Below are 20,913 nucleotides of genomic sequence, written 5' to 3' on the forward strand. Positions count from 1 at the left end.
AAGGAAATGCAGAAAAATAAAGTGAAGCAGTTTGTCACATGACTGACTTTAGCCAACAGAATATAAATGGTAGTGGCGCACACATCATCCAAGCCCAAGCTGAAATGCCATATTCAGCTACTTCTCTGTCGCCTCTTCTATGTGAGAATAGTATATCTATCTACCAATACTTAGAGGAAGAGTCTATTTTATTCCCCTTTCCCTGTGAGAAAGGTAAAGCAGAGAGGTAAACTTACTGCCTTTGTCACCCAGTTACTGATGCAATTAATGTTTGATGAATAAATGACAGAACAAAGGATAGTTTGATTAGAAATATGTAATTTATTCAGCCGGCCTTTTGGGTGTCTGTTTTCTAGGATTTACAACTCCATTACTTCTTAAATAGAAACAGAAAATGGAATCCAGAAAAATCGATAGCCTATAAATGGTCCTTAGGCATTTCCATGTTTTGTGTCTGTGGAGAGAAGAGAAATTAAATGTAAGGAGGTTGTGGGGTTTCCTGGGCTATAGCAGAGTAGGTAATTGCAGGGGAATGCAAATTTCTCCCTGTGAAAGGCCAAGAAGTAAATATTTTAGGCTGTGCAGATGATACAGTCTATGTGTAGGTAAAACTGCTCTTTTCATGAAAACATCTATGGACAATAATAGTAGATACAGTTCTCTTTCAAGAAAACTTCACTCACCCAGAAAGGTGTTGGGCTATATTTAATTGGGAAATTGTAGTTAGTCAACTTTTGCACTGATGGAAACTCAGTTAACTTTGCTGTGAAATGCTGCCTATGATAGTTGCTTAGAAACACAAATCTGATAACAGAGTGATATCTCAAATTGGACAATCCATGTGCAGAGTTAAGTGCTGTTCTCCAAAGTTTCCTCTGTGTGAGAATGTGCCACATGAATTGTCTCAGATCTGTGATAAGACTTGGGGGAGAATTTTAAATTTGGAAGAATATGTAAAGATCGAAGTTAATGGGGGCATCATGATGTGCCATAATGTTATGACTCTTACCTGTGCTGCAAGGAGCAATGTATTCCTCAATAGCAAACTCATCTGAAAGAAACAGTGGGTGAAGGGAGAAACAAAGGGCCTGTGAAGCAGATGCCATATTAAGCCTATTCACATCACATCAGGATTGTAAAATTTCTTTGTAAACAGACCAGAGTTGAACAGGATTGTTGACATACCCTATTCCTTTTCTCTGGGGCAAAGGAGAGGGGATTGAAGCCTGGTCAGATATTTTCACATCTTAGGTAATGATGTTTGTTGCATTAACTTGCAATATCTCTTCCACAAACTCTCTACTCCTCTTCACATTGTCCAGCATACATATATCCTTCCTTTTCTAAAATTGGTGCTTCAAAAAAATTGTTGTTTCAATCTGAAACACTTCTCACTTCTATATATCTAAAAGTTGTATTCATTTTTCAGGATCTAACTTAGATCTTTCTTCATTTTTGGTCCTTCTTGAGCTCCAGTCAACTCCTTCTCTCTAAACTCACTAACACTCATTTCTCATTAACTGCCTTTTCTGGTTACATTATCTCTGCATGTCTGTTATATGCCTCACATCACTAAACTATTTGGGAGCAGTGATCAGATATTACCCTTCTTTTGAAATTATTAAGTTTCTGATTCTAAATAGTGACATATTTGTTCCATGGATAGTTTCTGTAGTATATAGTAGGAGGAAATAAGTATAAAATTGAGTGAATGGCTCATAGCAAGAGTGCAAGGGAGTGGGGGAAAAAAGCAATTGTAATAAAGTAAAAACAAAAATCAATGAGCAACTATAAACCAGAGACATGCTACGGGAGTGGAGAGAGAATAGGATCAAAACTAGGGTGGGAAGAGAACACAGGGACTATGGTGATGGCACATGGGTGAATTGGTGGTGGGAAGTTCACAGGGATTATAGCTAAGATGAAAAAAATGTACAAAATGAAGAATCATGTTAAAAAAATACATTAAAAATTGAATGGACCAAAACTAGAATTTATTACCACAATAGAATTTATTTCTTGACTCTGGGGCAAGATTATTTGTTTGAGTTTTCTCTTACTTACCTGTCTCATAGTAATCATAGACTTTAACAATTGCTGGCTTTAGGTCTCTTACTGGGATGTCTTGGAGAACCATGAAGGAGAAGCTTAGTGTCTGATTTGTCACCTAAAAGAAAAAGTGGGAGTAATCAGGAGATCAGAAATCTCTCTTCTTGAGTAAAATATATTCCTTATTGTTCTCTGACTCTTATGCGTCTGTCTTTTAGGTGAAGAGACATTTCTGTATGTCATATAGGCTTTCGGAATGTGGTTGGGAATGCTTTACAATGAAAAAGATCCCCTACATCGTCTCTTGTCTGCTATACAGATGAACTCTTGGCCTATGTGAATATTTCTTAATATGCAGAATTAGCTTTGTAATATTTGTAGTTATAGTATCAACACATTCTTTGATGTCATTAGATAAAATATTCCCTTTGCTTTCTAATCAGATTTGGAGATAGTCATGAATTCTATATCCTTTTTTATATAGTAATATACCAGAATGTAAATGCTATCATTAATCAGTCTCTGTAGTAAATTTATTCTTTTAATAATGAAAGATAGATATGGTAAAACTTTGATTTAATTGATTTTCTAGTTGAAATTTCATTCTAATGTTAACATAATTAAAAATTGAGTGTAATATCACATGGACTTAAAAGGAGATTTTTCTTTTATTCTTTTTAGAATAGAGGAATTTACTTGAAGACACCAATATCACTGCCTTTCTTCTGGAGAGACTTATTTAGAAAGATCACCAATGTGTATAATCTCATCTGAAATGTTAGAGCTCTTACCTGTTCCACATAAATGAGGACATGGTTGGTGCTCACTTCTGTCCTGCTCACCTGGCTGGATCTTTCAAGCTAATGAAAACACAGAAAGTTAGAGAACAGCTATGAGAACACTGAAAATCAAGGCAGGTTGATGGGACAGGAATTTATTCTCCAAATAATATGAAGACTAGGATTCCTGCAAGTCGTATTCATGATTGAATCGCCCAGGCACATTAGATATAAAAGTATGAGTAAGGGGAAGGAGTCATATTTTAGAGACAGACTGCACTGTTGCCATGTCTTAACAGAGCACCTGACTTTCTGTGCTGAGAATGGAGTAAAGTATAATCCATTTAATTTCCTGAGCTTGAGGAAAATATATTTTGAGGTAGAACTGATATTATTGATAGGGCCTTGAAATATTAGTGTTGTCTCAGTTTCAAGATGCAAAGCATACTTTTATATGAGAGTTTCTAGGCTTCAAATATACCTACCATTTTTACTGTTGGTTTCAAGGGAATAAAACCAGATACCATTTTTACATCAACAATCACCATGTTGGAGACAGCACGGCTTCCTGTGTAACTGTAGTGTCAAAGAAAAAGGCGTTAGGGTTTAATATGTGAAGAAAAGCCAGCCAGATTTTTTCCCTTTAAGATCACCAAGACCCACCAATATCCAAAGTTCATCTTCATGAACTTTCCGTAACAACATAACTAGAACATTTCTGTGTTCCCTGAATATGTGTGATGCTTATGTTTGGAATCCTGAGTATACATCAAAGCTGTAGATTTCAAGTCCTAGTGCCAAGCTATGGAATCAGGATCTTTGGGAGTAGAACTTGATAACCTGCATTTTTAACATATCTATATTGTTCATTTGTCATTTAGTATTATTACTTTTCTATTTTTAGTTAATTTGAATGAGCATGTTTCTCTAAAGAGGTCCCTGAATGTAGAGATCAGATAGTCTCAAGTTTTCTTTGAATAAATTGATTTTAAGAAATTGAATTTATTGTCTGAAATATGAAATGTTTTATAATATTAATATGATTTATATTTGATACATAGCAGTATCATTTATTGCTATGTTTTTTATCAGTCCTGTAAAATTTTTTATTTATTTTATTTTATAACAGTAAGATTGATTTATGGTAGCATGGTAAGTTTCAGGAGTATAGCTTCGCATTTCTTTAAATGTATTATACCATACATGCCTATCACCAGAGTTCTAATAGCCCTCCACCCCCCCTTTTCCTGTTTGCCACACCTCTACTACCTTTCTTTTTGGTAACCACCATGGTGCTGTCTGAGCCTAAGGATTGTTTCAGTTTGCTTTGTTTCGTAAAGTTACTGATGGATATGATAGGGCAATCTCTAGATTTTATATTTAATTTATCCTTTGTATTTAATGCTAGCATTTTAATTTATCTATTTGATTTGAAAAAGAATAAAACAGAATGTAATTATTCAGAAGAGGTAAGGAAGATACTTCAACCTGAAGCACAAATCTTTGAGAAATATAATTTATTCCTTAGCAAAGAGTTGAACAAAAATTAACGTAAAATTAGGAATTCATTGGGAATATTGAATAGTCCATATATTTTTTTATTTGGCAGATTTTAGATAAGACTTAGATTTTAAATGCCTTTAAATCATACTAAACTTTAAGCAAAGAAAATTACTAGTGAAAAAGAAAAAAAAATTACTAGTGAAAAGGATCACTTCATAAGAGATATTTAAATTCACTTGTAGATGTATCAATTTTACTCATGTAATAGACTAGCTTCTAGAATTCTTACTAATTACAAATGCCTTCAGGTACCTTTTACACTATGGATTAGACAATTTAGTTAGAAGGTTTTACCTGATGTTCAGTGAGATCTGGAAGCGGGTATGAGCTTTGGGTCCATCACAAGTTCGGGGCAGAGTCTGTACCTCCAGAACAAATGGAGAATCTTCCCTCTCTGGAAGAACATTATATTTCATAGATGTCTGTGGAACACCAAAGTCACCATTAGTTTCTCTTTTCTTGGGACCCCTCACTTTTCATCACTTAACTTCTTCAGATTTGCCTTCTAGATGCCAACGAAGGAAAGAACAGAGTTTCTCTTTCAGTAGGAAAAGTTAAATGGATTATTCTAATGTGATTCCAGAGTCTCACCTGAATATACACACACCTTTCCCCAGTCACTGTTATGGCATATTCTCCTGGCAGCTCTGGTAATGAGACCTGCTGTAGTAACAGGAGGTTGTTGTCGTCTACATTGAAATTGGTAGAAAAGGTCCGTGAATTCTGAATGGTCACCTGTGCTGTTTTTCCAGATTTGGTGAAAGTGGCTGCTCCGTATCTGGACAGGGCGTGGAGAGCCACCATTGTGTCCTGCAAAAGATGCGTGGTGAGCCCCACAAAGCTTAAGTTTAGGTAGCTGGGATTCCCCTCAAATCTGTGTTGGCTGCTACAAAGAGACAAGTATTTCACACAAGTATACATCTGCTAATTGCTTTTTCTTTTTTTCCTACCTTTTAGGCATAATCAAAGAGTTGCTATAATTTCTTCAATTGAAATAAAATGTTAATGATGCTGATAAGCCTTGCAGTTTATTTTCATCTGCATTGGTATTGTCCTAAAGGACTGCTTTCTCTCCCTAAAAGTTGTGGCTGCTCTTTCGTATCAAATTTCCTATTGGTTATATCTTTTAAAGACTAGGTCTAAAATTAAGACAAAATCAGTGACTATTGTTAGCTAGATGATTATTTAGATGGAAGGGAGAAATTAACTTTGAATAATACAAGTTGAACTTTCCCAAATTTCTTTTTCACTTTATGTAGTATGTTACTGTTTTTCTCACCTAGTATCTCTGAAAAATAAAAATTTATGGACATGGTAAATGTTGGAGGAGAATGTCTAGGAGGGGAAAACCCAGATTCTCTGGATGTTTAGTACAATCACATCCTCAGTAAAATATTTCCAGAATTCTGAGAGGAAAAAAATTTCAAGAACTTCAGCTTTAAAAAAATGAATTTCAAGAAGGAGTAGAAAGGAGTAGAGCAGATGAGTTCATTGGAATATGTAAATGAACTCTTCATTCTATGAAAGTCAAAGTAAGTTCTGCTTGGTTAATTTCCTTTTAATCAGGTAAACCTTTTTGCTTTATCTTAGAGGAATTCTTGTAGGATTCTAAAATTGCAGTCTAGAACACTGGTTCTCAAACAGGGGCACATTTGTCTTTCTCCATTGGGAGTGAGTTGATGCTGGCATCTGGTGGGGAAACACCAGAGATACTGCAAAACATCTTACAATGGCCAGGTTGGAGCCCCAAAGCAGTGATTATCTGACCCAAAGTGTCAGTGGTACTGATAGTTCCAAAGTCTCATCACGAGTGTGGGCTCAACCAGCCTGATGTTGCTTGGTTTCCCAGATCAGACAAGATTGGGTTCAATCAGTATGGTATGGCGGTAGACATGCAGACATTACACGCAAATGGGTGAAGGACATGTGTGTACACACAATGGAATACTACTTGTATTAAAAAAAGATGAAATCCTCCCATTTGCAACAACATGGTTGAAGCTAGAGAGCATTTGCTATGTCTGGTGGAGAAAGACAAACGTGTATGATTTCACTCATGTGGTAAATAGAGAAAACAAGTGGATGAACTAAATAAAACAAAAATAAACTTTTAGACTAATTAGTGCTTACCAGTAGGGGTTGGAGGTGATTGGGTAAATAGGGTAAAAAGGGACAGTTGTGGGTAAAGGATAGAATTGGACTTTAGTGGTGAGCTTGATGTCATGTATACAATTTTTGATTTTCAGTGATGCTCACCTAAAAATACATAAAATAATGCAAGAAAACAAAAAAAAGAAAAATTTTACGTCAGTGAAATAATTCAATTTTAAAAAATGAAAAAAGTGTGGCAAATGACCAATATGTGCTTCTAATATAATTCACCTTTGGAGGGGAATTATATTTATGAGGTAGCCAAGTGGATAAGATGTTATCAAAGTGTAGTGAAAACTATTTTTGAGAAATGTCTTGAATTGCTTTCCTTCATATGACCACTTTTCTCAAGATCTCTTCTAAGATGTGAAAACTTGTCTTCTTTCCTACTTTTTCACTTCTCTCATTGACCAATTTGGGAACCACAGACCTGGGTGGAGGAGAAGCCCCCAAGGGAATTCTGTTGCTTTGTGATCCACTTGACGATGCTGGTGGCAGTAGTCAGCTCCTCAGAGGTTGGGGCAGGCCGGGCTGTGAGGTAAGCAAGGAGCACGTAGGACGTCATCTCCACCTCAGCAGAGGGAGCCTGGGGTTGGTAAAAAGGCTCCACTGGTGCCCTGGGTTTCTGAGGTCGCTCCCAGTGGACAGAGTTGGCTATGGGTGAGAAAAAGTAGAATTAGGACTACTGGTAGATAATAAGTGAATATGGGTAATGAGATTCAAAAACAAAAAGATGAGGTAAGCATCTTTCTTTCTCATACTCTAAATTCACTAATTTATATTCCTCTGATAAACTTGGAGAAAGAATTGAGTATCAGTTGCAATATGAAATCATTTATTGATTTCAGAGAACTTATGTGGTAATCATTTTGATAAATAGCAATAAAAATTCTTTGAAAATGTTCTTATACTTCCTTTAGTGTGACTTTTTATTGTATCATTTTTTTAAATTCATGTATGTAGGTAGGTATCATGTGAAAAAAATATGGGAGTAAAATTCCAGTTTCCTGCACATTCATGTCTGTGATACTACACTTAATTTAACATATGAAATCCCAGAGAACGTATTTGTGCAAGTGGGTCTCTGGTCTCACAATACATGACTTGTCTATGGAGTTTTAGATGAACTGTGTCACTTACATACACTTCCTCTTCTTTTTACAGAACCAGCATTAGAAGGTGCTCACCTTCTTTCACAGCTTCTTTATCAAGAGAGTTCAGTATCTCTCTCCTCCTGCCATCTTGGTTTCCCACTAGGGCGAAAGCATAGGCCAGCAATGCCTTGGTGTAGCTGTGGCTCACTTGGGACCCCTCCTTTGTTGTGTTCCAAGCAGACTCCAGGCAGAAGAGGGCGTTGCGAACAGTAGGGTGCTGGAAAGACAGAGAGGGGTGCCCAATGGAGGATGGAGAAGGCCCTGACCTGGGTGTCACGGAAGCCCTGAGCTTTGTAGATGTTAGTCTTGGTTCAGCCAGCATGTAGCTATCCACTGTATTTGGGTAGAGAGCAATTTTAAATCTTTATAGTTAAGTATTACAGAATAGGGCTGGAGAAGTTGTGTTTTTGGACTAATTTTGACACATAATTCAAGACCGTTACTGGACAAGTATAAGTTCCATTTAATGGATTGATCAAAGAACTTATCTATTTGAGAAATGCCTCATTGCAGAGCAGGAAAGTTGACACTTGGCTTTTGGTAGTGAGGTATCTCAGAGGGGGTCTGGCTTTATGATATGGATTGTCAGTGGGGTGGATCTTACAGTGAGTGGCAGAGGAATCTCCAGAAGAGCAATAGTGATATATGCAGAGAGAGTCACTTCATCTTCTACTCCTCCCTGTAGAGAAGGGGTGGGGGGGGGGAGAGGAAATTGATGTTGATTAATTCTACATTCATTTTTTCATATATTCTTGTCTGGCCTATGGCAGCTATGTTTAGTATCTCTCTGTCAAGCAAGTTACCATCCTCATCATAGCACCACTTCAGGTGCATAATTTTCAGGCTTAACACGCCTTCCCTGAGGCCCTCTGACCTTATCTAGGAATTCATCTTTGAAATTTCTTCTCCTCCTTTCTCTGAGACAGATTTTAAACTGTTGTATTATGAGATTCAGGAGGAGTACTCAGAACAACTCACCTTAATGGCATTGTTGAGCAGTGACCCAGAGCTCTGGAAACAGCCATTGCCCTTCTGCTTCTGGGAGAGCCAGGTGAGGGCTTGGGTGATGTGTGCTTCATCAATGAAGATGTAAGATCGAGCCTGAGCAAAAGTCTTCAGTACAAAAGCTGTGAGCCTGTGGGTTGAGGCAGAGTGGGTATGAAACCTTTATTTCTGGCCACACCTTAAACAGAGTGTGCACACATAGACTCCCTCTCTGCCTAAATCACACTCATGAGTCAGTTAACTGTTAACCTGGCAGCATCAATAGTCACATTTATTTATAATAACATGTTAAGTGCATTGCTACTGGTCCTTTGTACATTATGCATTTGTACATTATTTTAGGAATTCAGGTTCTTCATAGTTTCCATAAGAGGTTAATTATGATATCTGCTCTCACATTATGGACACTCTGTATTTATTCCTCTTCACAGACTTCTAACCTTTACTTCCGCAGTGAATACACTAATAGACTGACTTCTTTTAATGTCCTGCTTCATTCAGTAAATGGTTTCTTCAACATCATTCTGCCTCTCCATCACTTTGTAGTTCATTGATTTCTCTTGTTTTCCAATAAAAAATTAAGATAGGTAGGTAGATAGATGACTGGACAGCTGTTTATATGAAAGGATAGACTATAAATAGACGGGTGGATGGATGGATACATGGGTACAGAGTCATCTAGTAGAAAGTTGTAAAATGTACTCTGTGAGTAATGGCTGTCATTTTTCTAGGCAGTTGTTAGCATCTCTTGGTGCTGAGCAACAACATAAGTGGGCAAATTACGAACTTATTATAGTCCCCTACAAAATGAGAAAGAAGAGAGACTTGGTGTATTGGATACAAAGAGAATCAGCTTCAGAGTGTTCTCAGATTCTCAGATCTGCTACTTATTTTTTTCTCAATTAATTCATACATATTTTACTCGTTCTTCTTCTTCTTTTTAACAGTGCTTGCTTTCTTTTCTCAGGTGTAGTCCCCATAGAATTTCTACCACCAGTTCATCCCTGCACCTTCACCACAGCCCCTAGTGCTCTAGGGGAACCAAATAAAGCATTAGGGAAAAAAATAATAACAATAAAAAATAACAAAACAAAACAAAAATAAACAGACAACTATAAATAAGAGACATTCTGCGGGGGAGGAGGAGGGAGAGGGATCAATACTTACTAGTTTTTTATACCAGAGACATTTGTGTCTCCACCCTGAAATGTAATTTTCTTTATGCAAATAAAATTAATGGTTCTCATTGCAAGGATTTTTGTAAGAGTAAAACAAACTATTTGTACACATTTTGATGTCATAATTGAAATTTAGAGCAGATTTTCTTACCAGGTGTTGCCTTCATTCCTGCCATATCGCTCCCCAAAGGTGCTGTAGGACCCATCTTGGTGTTTGTAGTTCAGCTGTCTTTGGTAACCTGTAATGAGCCGTTCAGGTAGTTCAAGAGGTGGGGTGGGGCTGTAAAACGAGAGCTGGGGGCTGCTGACGCTTTACGGTGTTTAAGATTTGCCAAGGTTGTATGGATATTTCAAAACACAGCATCTCGTTAGATGATGGGAAAATCACCTCCATTAGCCTAATATTTGATTATATAACTCAAACTTAATTTGCAGATATCTCTTTAAAACAAACTTTTCTTGGTCTCAACTTACCACTAACGAGATAGTAAGTAGCCCTTGACTTAATCTCGGGAGTCAGCTGTTGTGTTTCATTCAGATAATTCAGGACATAGATATTAGGAGCAAATAGAGCCATATTTTGTTCTCCACAACCATAGGGCATCTGGAGGAGATTCTGAGTATTTTGCATAGCAGTACCTAGTATGTCACCTGGGGAATGATAGAGAGTGGTGAAGAGTCGTTTCACAAGTAGCCAGCACTATTAAAGACAGATGATTTTCATTTTTAGAGTTCACATTTAAACAAAAGAAAATTCACATTTATCGAGAGTAAGCCTTCCAGAGTCCTAATAAAAATAGATGGTATTAGTAAGTTGGTATTTAGAACACACACACACACACACACACACACACACAATGCATGATGGCAGCTCTTTGTACCAGGTTTTCTTTTTCCCCCTATTAAAAAAATATATATATTGATGCACAGATGAACTGGAATATAGGCCCGAGGTGCAGGAATGAGAGGACCCACCAGAGACAGAGTAGGCAGTAGAACAGGATCTCCTGACACTGCTGAGGGGAGCTGCAGGGGAGACAGGAGAGGTCTGCTATGCCCTGAGGGTCAGCTCCCTGGCCAAGGCCAAACTGGTGCTGCAGTGGCTGCTGATAGCTACATGGTGCTGAGACTTTAACCTCTGAGCCACTAGGGAGGCCTCAGTTCCAGGTTTTCTAAGTGTAAGATGACTCACCTAAAACTGAGAAAGATGCTCTGGCAGATTCTTTCACCACATTTGGTGGGAGCTTCAGGGATAACTGCTCAGATATTTCAGTACCTTCAGAAACAGGAATCCACATTAAAGACTGGTGCCTGTTACAGCAATATAATGTCTGGTTAGATGTGGGCTGCAGAGCCACGCTGCCTACGTGTGATAGGATAGTGTCGCTGCTACTCACCAGCTATGAAACTTGGGGAAGTTACTTAATCTCTTCATAGTCCTTGCTAATACAATTATTTAGTGAAATAATTCATGTAAAATATATATATTAGAACAGTACCTGCAACATATTAGACCTCAACACATGAGATGTTATTATGTTTAGCACTTAGGGCTAAGGAATAAGAATACTGAATTATGATGAGATTATCTTTAACAGTAACATTCTCTCAGAACTTTGCAATCCCAGAACCCTTTCCTGTCTCACTTTGCCATGTTTTATGTTGCCACACACAGTAGCAGTCTAAAAGGAAACAAGCAACTGGTTGAGGTTCTGCAGTCTCTGATTTAACTTTAATATTATTAAGGCTTATGCTCATCAGAATGTAGGTTCTTTCACTTCTTCACTTCATCTAGACATTTGAATAGGTTCCATGTTGTAATAAGAGAACATCAATGTACCTTAAACCAGTCCTCTCAAATGACACAGAGTCATTTACATTGTGGACACAGAGCTGATACTCTTGTGTAAGTGTGTCTTCAGAGTTATCAGAGTTTTTGCTCTTAGTGATATGATGATGATCCCATGTGAGTAGGTTTTTTTTTTTGCCCATGGAAATCTTGTTTTTAGTAAGTACAAAGTGCTGTATGTTTCATCATCTTCATCATCTGTTTTACTGAAGTGTGCTGTGATTCCAGTGGCTCATGACTTTGCTTTCTTTCTAGCTAGTGCTGTAGACACTTCAAGCTGCGTCCCCTTGGCTACTGAGGAGTCCCTGGGCTCTGACTGGGAGGGGAGATGTGACCCAGGCAAGCCTCAGTATTAGTTTTGTCTGTAACCCAAGCCACATGAACACATTTGTTTGGACTTAGTGTCCTCAGCTGTAAAATGGGGATAAAGAAATCCTTGATATTATACCAGATTTATTGAAACCATATGAAAATTATGGTAGATAATATGCACGGGTATGCCTTGTAACCTGTGGTGTGGATATCTCAGAGTTTCTCACTGTGATTATGAAAATGGAGTCTCACCTGAAGCACAGGTCATAGAGGTGAAAGTCTTCTCCTGCTCAATGCCTTCAGGCTTGGTGAAAAGGAAGAAAAGGAGAAAAGGGATAAATACCCAGGTGATGGAAGGACAATCATAAACATTCCTTACTTTGAAGGGCAAGGGTTATGCTAAATGCTGCTTAACATCTTACTATCAAGTTATTATAAATCTTGATGACATTGATGAGCCAGAGAGATTGGCAAAGGAGAAAATGGGGGAAAATAAAGGCAAGGAATCAAAGGTAAAAGGTGTGAGAAATATGCGCCTCTTAGAAGAGAGGTGGGCATCAAAAAAAGGGCATATTTCTAAAATAACTTGTACAGAAAACATTTATAATTGGGAAAGACAAAGTGAGACAGCGAAGTTTCCTATAATACTTTTAGGATAGGGAATTCCATTAGTCTTACCAGATGCAAGTGAAATTATCTTACGCTATATCAAGAATGGCCGCCCACTTTTATTATTACTCTTGTTAGGAATTCAGCAAAAATGTCAAGGAGTTCAGACTGACCTCCACCAATAGGGTTTTGGTGACTGTGTCTTTCCTCCCTATCTCAGGGACCTCAGCAATCTCATTTCCATGCATCCCTGAGGACTGAACGGCCTCTGCACTCACTGAGAAGTTGACACTCCCTAAAGTAAAGAAAGTAGGAAAGAGAGTATCAGTCTTGGTAGTTGTCATGCTATCCCTCCTTCCTAAAAATGACTGTCTGCTTGCTAATCTGCTTGAAGAACTGTCAGGCACTTTGACCTGACAGCTGGCTGGAATAGGAAATAAAGTTGGGAAAAAATAAAACAAAACAACCAACTCAAATCCAAGACTAATGTACATACCTTGAATAACCAGTCTTTGAGCATAGTGGTTTTGAGGCTCAGGTATGGTGGGAGTAGTAGAAGGGGCGAATATGGATAGGAATTTAAAGTCATTTAATAAAATAACATGTGTGAAACAAACTAGAGAACATAATGGACACGTTGTTCAGTTTCACGCCCACGCTGATTCGGAAATTTGGGAGTCCTGTCACTCACCCAGAGTTTTCGGAGTTACTGTCCAAGACAAGGTTTGCTGCTCATTTGCACAGACACGATCAGATTCCTCCCCCTTTTGGTTTTGGGATGCTAGGAAGGCAGGAGAAGCTTCCAGATGCACGTGGACCTGTTGCCCACAAGTGGGGCATAGACACAAATAATCAGAATATGAGAGAGAATGGTTGCATGGGACAGGCGCTGAGTATGAGGTGCCACAGTATATAAGGATTTGGGGAGGTAAAGTAGGACAGGTAAGTCCATGCATGTTTTGGGAAGCATGAAAATGGCAATAATGGAAATATGGCATTTGATTCGGGGTAAACTGGAGAAATAAACCAACATGGTAATGTGGAAGGCAGGAAAAAGCAGTGGTTTGTTGAGCCTGAGAGCACTACGTCTGGGTTCCTGTCTGTTGGTTCTATCTCCTCTGGAGACTTTTTCTGACTTCTCTTATCCCTTACCCACTTCCTCCAGCATATTGCATGTTACTCTGTGAAAACATAACAAATTTTCAAGGGTACATAAGCAATTTACTGACCTGAGGGTATTGTATTAAAAAGGTGATAATATTTACTCAAAATTATGACTTCATTTACAAAGAGATAAGTGTTATAAAACAAGATATATGTGTTCCATGGGAGTTTAAAGACAAGGACTTAATGGTTGACACTCATGGAATTAAGAAAACTGAGTTTTGTGTCAGGATTCAGTAATTTTCCTGTCAAAAAGCCTATCTTGTGGCAGAGAATTGTACATGTTTCAGGAAATAAAAACAAAGTAGCTATATGAGTTGAAAATATCATTGTTATCCCTTTGATCATGTCCTGCCTTGTTTTGCATGATTTACTGCAGTGCTAGCACATAATTGACAGGATTATCCATGGTCTTGGAAGCAAAATCAGGAGCTGACAGACCAAAGGAATATTTCATTCCACCCTTTCAGATCACCCTGATTTTCCTTACCTGGATGCATGTGGACAGGTAGTTTAGGACAGAGGCCTTGAGGGTGAAGGCCTCTCCACGGACCACAGAGTAGGGCAATGTGAGCTCCACAAAGAAAGGCTGGAAGACTCGGAGAGAGGCGGGAGGAGAGAGACCAAGTCCAGTGTCCTTGGACAGGCAGAAGGCTCCTGCCTTCCACTCTGTGATGGTATCAGGGACTGTTACTCCTACTTCAGCCACACCTGATGAGCTGGGGAGGGACAAGGTGAAGAGCATCTTACAGCTGAAACATGGTTTCTCATGTGAGAGTGTTTGAACTGAATCCACTTAAGGGTTTATGCACAAACACACTTGTCTATGTTTCGGGGACTAAGTTGCGAAAATGAAAGACCCTAAATGGTATTGCTTTCCCTTATCAACCTATCACAATACTACACATGCAACTTAAATAGAAATATTTGAATTTAGGATTCAGTTTGGTACTTAAACTGTACTTGTATAATCCCATAAACAAATGCATTTAAGAACCATGATCCAACAACTAGACTACATTTTTGTTGTCTTATGTATGTGTGTGTTCCAATTTTTTAATGGGAGGCTCCTTGAATGGTACTAAGCAGAGAGTATTTGCATGCTTTTAGGTTCTATGTCTATTTTCTGCCAGTCTCAGAAATACTTATTCTAGAGTTTTCAGTTAGACAAATAAACTTGTATAGTGAAACTATTTTAGACACATAACTCCTGAAAGGGTAAGACAATTATTTAACTATCTAGAAAGATTACTTTAAAGTTGAAAAATACTAAAGATCAATACTTCCTCACCCGCAACACAAAGAGAAGAGTGAGTTACTTACTCTACCACCACTAACTCCCAGATCCAGGTCTCAGGAAAGTAATTCCTTATTGTTTCAGTTACTGGCTCTGGACTTTGTATATTATGAGGTCTAGTTACCCCATCAAATGAGTCATATTGGGGGCTGAATTGTCCTACTGAAATGAATAAAATAAAAGAAAATAACAATCCAATTAAAGAAAAAGGCATCTATTTATTTTTTGGTGCATGTGTGAGTCAGTAGTTTCTATTTGAAAAGTGATGATAACTACAAAAATATGTAAATGAAGATTTAGAGGTGTTAATGACACAAAAGTAATCTTTTTACAGTTTACAAGTATGTTAAATCAACACATTGTATACCTCAAACTTACAGTGTTATATGATAGTTATATCTCAAGCTGGAAAAAACAAATTAAAGAAATAGACAAAAATACAGAAAAATAGTGATAAAAATACATATATACCCCATAATGTTACTTACAAGAATTAAGGATATCTCTGTCTCTCTCTCTCTCTCCAACTATCAATTACCTACCTCTTATCAGTCTTGTGACACATGGTAATTCTCTGTTATTAGTGTTGCTTACAATGACTGTTATTTCTGTTTTTCCAGATAGTCATATAGTTAGTTATATTCCTTCAAATCTTAGCTCAAATTTCATTTTTCATAAAACATTCTATTTAACTTGCAGTTTCTCATTCTCTGTTTCAGTTTTCTCCATAGCATTTATCACTTATAATAAACTGTATACTTCCTTATTTTCTCATTTACTCCCTTATTTTCTTATGCTCTATATCCATTGGGACATAAATGTTACAAAGTTGAAGATTTTAATTTGCTCTATATGTCCAGAAGCTTTCATATTTGTAACATATTAATTTTTAGTGTTTCAGGCACTATCATTTCTATCCTTGTCCAGTGTGATTTTTAGTTCTTTTTTTTACATTACTTTCTCTCATTGTAGGGATACTAGAAAGTATTCACTATATATATTTTTTCAGTGCCATTAAACATTTTGAAATTTTATGCTAAATTTCCAAACGATTGTGGAGTGGATTTTTGTTCTTCAAATTATTTTATAGATGTTTCACAAAATATTTTAGTTTTTTCAGCTCTTTTTATTGCTTTATAAATTCTTGAGTCATTTCCGTCTACTTATGTACCCATTTTAATCCCCTTTGTATATTCATCCATCTCACATCTTAGAAATTATTTATTTTGAGTTATATGATATTTCTGAAAGTTGATGTTTACCAAGCTTCAGAAAGTTTTTTTTGTCCCCAAAATTTCATGGTTAAAAATGAAAAATTATTTAACTTTCAAACAATTTAAATTTTTAGTTTCGATACATTATACTTAGGCTTTTTATTTGGTATTTTGAAAGGAATTGTAGAGCCTTTCATCACACTACTTCAATTTATCAATGAAGAATTTGAGACTTAGAGAAGAGATATGATGTGCTCACTTACACAGAGGACTTGTATTTGTAAACCAAGTTCCAAAGATGTTACTGTTTATCACAGATGGGCATCAAGAATTTTTTGGAGTAAAAGATAATCATGAGAGAGAATGAGAGAAAGAGCTAAGTAGTAGGTTGCAAGTGTTAAGAACTGTGGATACTATCAGTATCTTCATGGGAATTTGAAGGGTCTAAAAATTTCTTTTATTTGATATTTCATTTTCATTTTTTTTTTGGCTCTGGATTATGAGATATTTCAACTTTTCACCTCTGAGTCCTTTTTATCCCCTTTAAAATACAACACTTATAAATCTTTTATGATTCCATACTTAGAATTATTCTTCTATTTGTAATTTTTTCCCTCTCTTAGCACATTAGAATCTTGCACTGGTGTTTATTCCTTGGAGTAGCTGACTAAACTAATAAAATAAAACTGTGATCACTTCTGGCTCTCCTGTACTTTTACCAGCTATATTACCTCAGCAGAAACTACCTGAATCTTGTTTTCTGTGTGTATCAAATGAGATAGGGCCACATTACCTATCTTATTTCACCTTTTATTACAAAGTAATATTGTTGGATGTGACAATTAAAAGCAACTTGTTCTTTACCATCATACATTAGAGCCATTCCTCCTGGTTGGGGTGTGTACATCACCGAACATGACTTTGGTTTCCGGATCTTAGAGTTGGTGAATACTTTTAATCCCATACCCTGAAAAAAGGATGACTTAATAAATTAGTAAAATTGAGTAGAATTTATGAACTATGTTAAAAATATATATAACTAAGATGTCAGAATGAAATGGTAGAGGTTAGGTCTAGCTCTGTTTCTGACATACTAGTTGGGAAGCCAAACAATTTCTAAAAATTATTTATATGTGATGTTAACATTACATTACATTGAATGCTAACATTCAAACATGCATAATCCAGTATGTTAATAAATAATAACAATTTTACCTTCAGGAAGCTATACACATCACTTTCTTCATGATTTGGTAAGGGAACATAGACAGCTCCTTTATGAATCAGATTACGATGAGAAGTACAACTTGCTGCTGCTTCTTCTTGCTTCACGTTTTCAGGGAAATCAGTGAGATCCTTTACTGTTAGCAGATTATATACCTAGATAACAATGGTGATAACAAGGAAACGCTTACTGTTTTTCATCTAAAATATCTGATGAACTGAGATCTGTATTTCCTTACAGCAACAGACCTAGCAATACTGTGTTTATAGTGATAATGATGATGGTAATTAAAATTAGCATGACATGTCAAATACTATCACTGTGAATTAATATACTTCTAGAAAAAAGCAGAGACTTGAAATTTTAGCCTCTGAATCATCATTGCTGACAAAAACATCATTAAAAAAAAAACTGAAAATAGCATATTAATGAAATGCTACTGTCATCTATAAAAAGACTTGAAATCTGCCATTAGTGGCACCGTGGAGGAAACTGGAGGAGTTTGTGCTAAGAGAAACCAATCAGAAGGTAAAAGACAAATTCCAGATGATTTCACTTATGTAGAATACAAAGAAACAAAACAAAGGAACAGACGGAATGAAACCAAAAAAAGCACCATAAATATGACTGTAGAGTTGAGGTTATTATCAGGGGAAAAGGGGATATGGAGCAAATGCAGGAGAGGCATGGCAGACAGGTGCTTTTGGGTGCTTTGGTGATGGGTATTGTGTGGTAACATCTGAAAAGGTGTGACCCTATTCTCCTAAATCATATGAAGTTTGAAAACTGGTGATAATCACAATCTAAAAAATAATTACAGAAAAAAATTGTGGGTCACTTAGTGACTTTCATAGATCTGAAGGAGTAGAATCGTAACTAGCTAGATCCATTGGAAAGTACATGACTTATGTTTGTGTTAACTTTATTCAAGTTATTCTGTGGGTCAAAATAATTTTATTTAGGTAGGACCATATTATCTAATATTTTGGCAACTATTTCATTTCTTTTTTATACATGACCATCAGTGAATATTAAAAAAAAATTAGCTCGCATTAAGAGCATTATAAAGCATGAGTAATAGAAGTTTAACTGTGATTCCAAAGACAGATGCTAGAAAAACAATAAATACAGGAGGAGACTTCAATATACCGCTCTCACCAATGGACAGACCAACAGGACAGAAAATAAGCAATGTTAGAGCCCTAAATAAGGACTTAGACCTATGGGCTTAACAGATACCTATAGGACGAAAAAATTCGAGTGCTCATTTTTCTCAAGTGACATGTATCATTCTCTAGGACTGATCACATACCAGGACACAAGGCATCAAACTAGAAATAAGCCATGAAAAGAAAGCAAGGATCCTTCCTACTTCATGGAGATTGAAACCAACACTGCTAGAAGACCACTGGTTCAGCGAGGAGATTAAAGAAGAAATTAAAAAATACCTTGAGGTATTTATGACAATGAGGACACAATTCTCCAGAACATATGAGACACAGCAAAAGCAGTAGTAAGAGGAAAGTATATAACAATATAGGCTCACATCACGAAACAAGAAAGAAATCAAAGAACCTGATCTCTCAACTTAAAAAACAGAAAAAAAAAAGCAACAAAACCCCTCAAAAGGTAGTAGAAGAAAGCAAATAATAAAAATCAAAGCACAGATAATGAAATAGAAGTTAAAATAAATTCAAAAGTTGATTCTGAAATTAAAAAAGACAGACTCATGCCATTCATAGCAACATGCATGGAGCTGGGAGGAATTCTGCTCAGTGAAATAAACCAGAAGGAAAAAGAAAAAAAAATCAGATGGTTTCACTTATAGGAGGAATGTAGGGGAACTAAATAAGAGATCAGGAAAAAAAATAAGTATAATCAATTAAAAAACCAAAATTAATAGGGGAGAGGGATCAAAACAGGGAAGGAAAGAGCACATGGTGATGGTGAATTGGTGATGGGAATTTTATGGACACTGCACCTGAGGTGGAGAAAGCATACATTGTACAAAAAGGAAGAATGTTTTAAAATATATATAAAATTAAAAAAAATGTGAGTCTTTAGAGAACTAGAAGCTATAGAAGAGATCAAAGCTAGCAAAATTTTAGAATTATCTCCTTCGGAGTAATTTAGCACAAATTGCAAATATTTTAAGTCCTGGTTTTCACCTCTTAAACTGGAGCTATTAATCACTGGATGTTGAGAAGATCAAATAACACATGTTATTTGATGTTATAGAACTTGAAAATTATTTTAAAAAAGTAGACAAACAGTAAGTATTTTTTATTATATTTTGTCATAGCAAGGACTTTGCTTCCAGATGCTTGCCTGACACTTTTTACCCCCTAAGGGTGATGGAACGCACCGAGGCTGCAGAAAGCTCCATCTCAGGACTCATGAGCAGCACACTCTGGTCCACAGCACGGAGGGCGCAGAGGGACTGAGGAGAAGCTGTGATTTGCACGTGGGCATGTGAGGCCGGGAGACTCTGTGCTGGACTGAAGCTCAAGTCCACCTGTGAGAAGTGAAGGAAAGGTCATCCAGTACTTCCTCTACTTTTGTGATCTTGCAGTCACAGACATTTTCAGTTCCATCCTCACATTCAGTTTGGAGTGTCAAGAACCTCTTTTTAAGTCTTTACTGTTGATAGGTCAGCCTAGTCCTAAGAGATACCTGATACAGAAGGGATACATAGAAATGTTTTTTAGAGCGCATCTTTACTTCTGATGCATTATAAGGTACTTATGCTTGAGGTTTTTGGAACCTTCGAGTTTTACATTAGTATGCCTCACAATGGGTTCAGTGGAAGAGGTCAACAGGGACACAAGATTGAATTATGTTTTTTGCCTAATGCAAAAGTAGTTTGCTGGGTGCCTGGAGATTTGGCTCTACTACTAACTTCCTGAGAACCTGTGGGCTACCTCAGTTTTCTCTAAGGTAAAAGAGATGACACCTATCAAACCACTTTTTTGTGGTCTTCTGATTTTATGCTAAAGGCACTCACCTTGTTGGGTAGGCAGGTTTCAATCTCAAAACTCTGTGAATCTCCCACAACTTCTCCATTTGGTAAAATGGTAAAGATGAACATTCGTGCTGTGGGGGCAATGTCTAACTCCACAGGGAAGGAAAAGGAAAAATTGCCTTTCACTGCATCAAGGAGAGAATGAGACAAAATGGTTATGGCTCATAACCCTGCTGTTAGGTCTTACCCAGCTTAGAATTATGCCTCCCTGTTTAATCACACAATTTCTTTAATGCCATGCTAGTAGGCTAAATTAGTAGGCTAGTTGCTCTCTTTACAGCTTTATTTGTGGAATACATTTAAGTTCCTTAGACATACATCTTTTCCCCTTGATATTCTGCC

At 36.9% G+C, this 20,913-nt stretch overlaps 1 protein-coding gene across 1 annotated transcript in view; it reads right to left on the minus strand.

Annotated features, from left to right (window-relative positions):
* Positions 1–431: 431 nt before the first annotated feature.
* Positions 432–20,913, minus strand: part of PZP (pregnancy-zone protein) — a 37,636-nt gene continuing 17,154 nt past the window's right edge. The window contains 23 exon segments of the mRNA XM_004692582.1: positions 432–454; positions 1,010–1,051; positions 2,065–2,167; positions 2,841–2,909; positions 3,314–3,404; positions 4,686–4,813; positions 4,983–5,201; positions 6,973–7,196; positions 7,730–7,913; positions 8,301–8,375; positions 8,675–8,831; positions 10,031–10,118; positions 10,354–10,530; positions 11,072–11,155; positions 12,293–12,344; positions 12,823–12,944; positions 13,341–13,467; positions 14,304–14,532; positions 15,137–15,269; positions 17,165–17,291; positions 17,540–17,704; positions 19,915–20,064; positions 20,554–20,696. Of these exon segments, the coding sequence (XP_004692639.1) occupies positions 432–454; positions 1,010–1,051; positions 2,065–2,167; positions 2,841–2,909; positions 3,314–3,404; positions 4,686–4,813; positions 4,983–5,201; positions 6,973–7,196; positions 7,730–7,913; positions 8,301–8,375; positions 8,675–8,831; positions 10,031–10,118; positions 10,354–10,530; positions 11,072–11,155; positions 12,293–12,344; positions 12,823–12,944; positions 13,341–13,467; positions 14,304–14,532; positions 15,137–15,269; positions 17,165–17,291; positions 17,540–17,704; positions 19,915–20,064; positions 20,554–20,696 (2,912 nt within the window).

Source organism: Condylura cristata, unplaced genomic scaffold (genome assembly GCF_000260355.1).
Source record: "Condylura cristata isolate star-nosed mole 26May11 unplaced genomic scaffold, ConCri1.0 scaffold00034, whole genome shotgun sequence".
NCBI lineage: Eukaryota > Metazoa > Chordata > Mammalia > Eulipotyphla > Talpidae > Condylura > Condylura cristata.